The sequence below is a fragment of the Triticum urartu genome, chromosome 3A (genome assembly GCF_056163025.1).
Source record: "Triticum urartu cultivar PI428250 chromosome 3A, HENAU_Tu73, whole genome shotgun sequence".
NCBI lineage: Eukaryota > Viridiplantae > Streptophyta > Magnoliopsida > Poales > Poaceae > Triticum > Triticum urartu.
The window spans coordinates 14,591,930-14,594,881 of record NC_141875.1 but is presented as its reverse complement, the minus strand read 5'-3'; the positions used below and the strand labels follow the sequence as shown (position 1 = coordinate 14,594,881).

The following is a 2,952-nucleotide window of genomic DNA, read 5'->3' as shown; positions in this document are numbered from 1 at the left end:
CGGCGGCTCGGCTCCGCTGCGTCTGAGGGGGAGCTGCTTGTGGCGCGGTCGGAGAGACGCCGGCGAGACGAACGACGAGGGCGTGACGGCGACACCTGCCCAGAGGCGATGGGAGGCCGTGAAGTCGGTTCGGCGACTTGAGGCGCTCGTAACAGCAACAGAGGAGTCTGATAACATGAGTCGGCCTTTCGGGCCATGGGCCTTGTCGTCCGTCTGACCCGCCGTCGGGGTCATCAGTGAATCGCCAAGTATCAGCCGGGTCTCGGGTGAGTCGCCGATTTCGGCCGGGTCATGCCTCGGGGTATATCCCCGACAGACATCGAGACCGGTGTCGAGACCAGTGCTAAGACCGACACCGGCGTTGAGACTGGCGCTGAGACCGACACCGGCGCTGAGATTGGCGACGCCGGTATAGAACCGAAACCGAAGAGAATACGGCACCCAAACCGGCTCAACACTACTAGACTTGTGGTCATGGAGGTGGACTCCAGCAATTTGAGCCAAAAGAGCCCACGGAAGCGCGCACATGCTACGGCAATCAAATGTGCTGCATCCTACGGGCAACCACCACCATCAACGATGAGAAACTAAAGAAGATACCCAATATGGAGCACTCCCTCCTAAGGAAGCTACACCAGGTATTCTTATTCCCGGGCCAGGATGGAATCAAATATACTCGACCGTGGCAAGACCCGGTAATGAAGAAGATAAACAAACCCGCCATGCACAAGTTTAGCGGCGCGTTGTCTGCCTGGAAAGTAAGGCTGAAACATCGGATCATGGTCAAAAAGGAACCATACTCTGAGATTGTAAAGGATAATCCGACAATTACAGAAGAGAAATTCCAAATATTCAAGGTAGCTTGCGTTGCCGAAGCTGCCAAAGAAAAGTCGAAGTACATGAAAGGGCTTCAAGAGAGGAACCTGGGGTGCCACCACCTCGGAAGTCATGGTTACGCGGGGAAGAGGCCCATATGGGCCAAGGAGGATGCGGAACGCGAAAGTTTGGGGATCACAGACCCCTTGGCGGAGTTCACCGTCCCACAGGAGCATGACGTCATCAGGGCCCGGTACCATTGGGACCCAGTCAACAAGATTTTCGAAATGGACGCGGTCACGACGGAGTACATGAGGCTGCTGGTAATATTTAATTTACCCCCTAATTTTAGCTTCTGATCAATTCGACTGCATGTTTAGTCACATTTGTAAACGATCCTTGTTCCTTTTGCAGAAAGAGCAACACAGGATTGCGGTCGAAAGTGACTCGCCGTCTGAGGCGTTGGCGAGGCCCAAGTGGGACGCCCCATTCAACCGGGCCTTGAACATATTGAAAGGACTCCCGGTGGACACTCGGCCATCGTATGGACGCGTGCACGGCGTCAGAGACGACACCACATGGAAGAAGTACTACCGTGAGACCACTGAGGAGAGAAAGGAAAGACGGAGGTTAAACAAAGAAAACATCGACAAGAAGATTGAGATTCTGGTTGATAAGAGATCAGCTGAGACAGTCAAAGTAGCGGTAGATGCCGCAAGAGAGGAAATGGTAGCTTCATATGGTGTGTTGATTCCGGCTATCGTCAGTTGGAGCAAGCAAAATCCAGATAGAGACACAACAGACTTTCCCCTTTCCAACTTGTTCAGGAGCAACTCGTTTAGCGTTGCACCAGCACCTGCTCACGCAACCGCACCTGCTCCCACACTTGCTCCCGCATCTGCTCCCGCACCTACTCATAGCAGCCCGTCCTCCGTATCTGGCGTGCTCGGCAGGGCATCGTCTTTGGCCGAGCTCGACACCCTCACGATATACCTGTCAGATCAGCCCTCTTCAATATATGTATAATCTCCCGTTTTCGTTGCCTTTTGGATTTCTTACGTCGCAGACATGTCTTTGCAGGCCGACGTAACCCCATGGACCACACTATACACCATCAACGTCCAGAAGGTGGACGTGGGAAATGCGATGATAGTGAAGCCGAAGGAAGATTTGTTCCATAGCCAGCCGATCCCCCTGACGTCTTCAAGGTTTCTGTGGCCAGTGCCATATCGGCCCATGATAATTCGGCACCTCCGGTAGCACTAGGGGGAGATGACGACGAGATCCCACGGCGGATTGGCAATTGCAAGAGTTGGGTCCTGCTATGGCCGAATAGTCTACTTCGTCCGGAGGCGGCCGGGAGCACACCCACGACCACGCAGCCTCAGCAAGGTATGAACACCAACACCCCAACTACCCAATTAGCATCGTCTGTTGTGTCAGGTGATAGCGGACGACGTGAGGAAAAGGCTCCATTATGATGTCACCACCATCGAAGAAGCAATGCATGATATCGATGCCATCGATGAGGATGATGATGACCCTCTACAGTATCTCAATACTTGTTCCTATGACAATGGAGGATTGATGGCTCAGCAATACGAGTACTCAGGGTTTGAGCGTGATGAGTCGGCGCCTGAATTGCCGGAGGATGAATGTATTATAGCTCACTTCTAGTAGTAAAGAAGCATAGGAAGAGACCGACGAAAGGCAAAGCTGCCTTTATGAGTCAGCCGCCTCCGCAGCCTTGGGTTGAAGACCGTATACCTATCATAGGTGCGGCAAAATACCATATCCCCGGTGATCCAATCCTACCGAAGGCAGCGGTAGAGGCCATATACGACGATCTAAGGAGACTTCATGACGATGTGCTGCGGAGAGAGAAAAGCCTGATCGCCTCGATAAATCTAGGATACCCGCTCTATGTGGTTAACGTGCCGCAGCAAAGGTTGTACGTCGATACATTCCACGCGGAAAAGTTCTTCCATCGATTCGATTACATCTTCGACATGTTTCACTTGAAAAAGCTCGATTTTACGTTTGTCCGCTTTTTTGCCTTGTACATGAACTACATCATTAGGATTGAGTAGATACCTTATATCTGTGTCGCTGACCTGTACTTCATGCACAAGAGCT

At 52.2% G+C, this 2,952-nt stretch overlaps 1 protein-coding gene across 1 annotated transcript; it reads left to right on the top strand.

Annotated features, from left to right (window-relative positions):
• The first annotated feature begins 899 nt into the window (after positions 1-899).
• Positions 900-2,493, top strand: LOC147977827 (uncharacterized). The gene is made up of 3 exons (XM_087514551.1): positions 900-1,139; positions 1,231-1,578; positions 2,260-2,493. Exons 1-3 carry the CDS (start codon positions 900-902, stop codon positions 2,491-2,493), a joined length of 822 nt encoding a protein of 273 aa, XP_087370677.1.
• Positions 2,494-2,952: the final 459 nt, after the last annotated feature.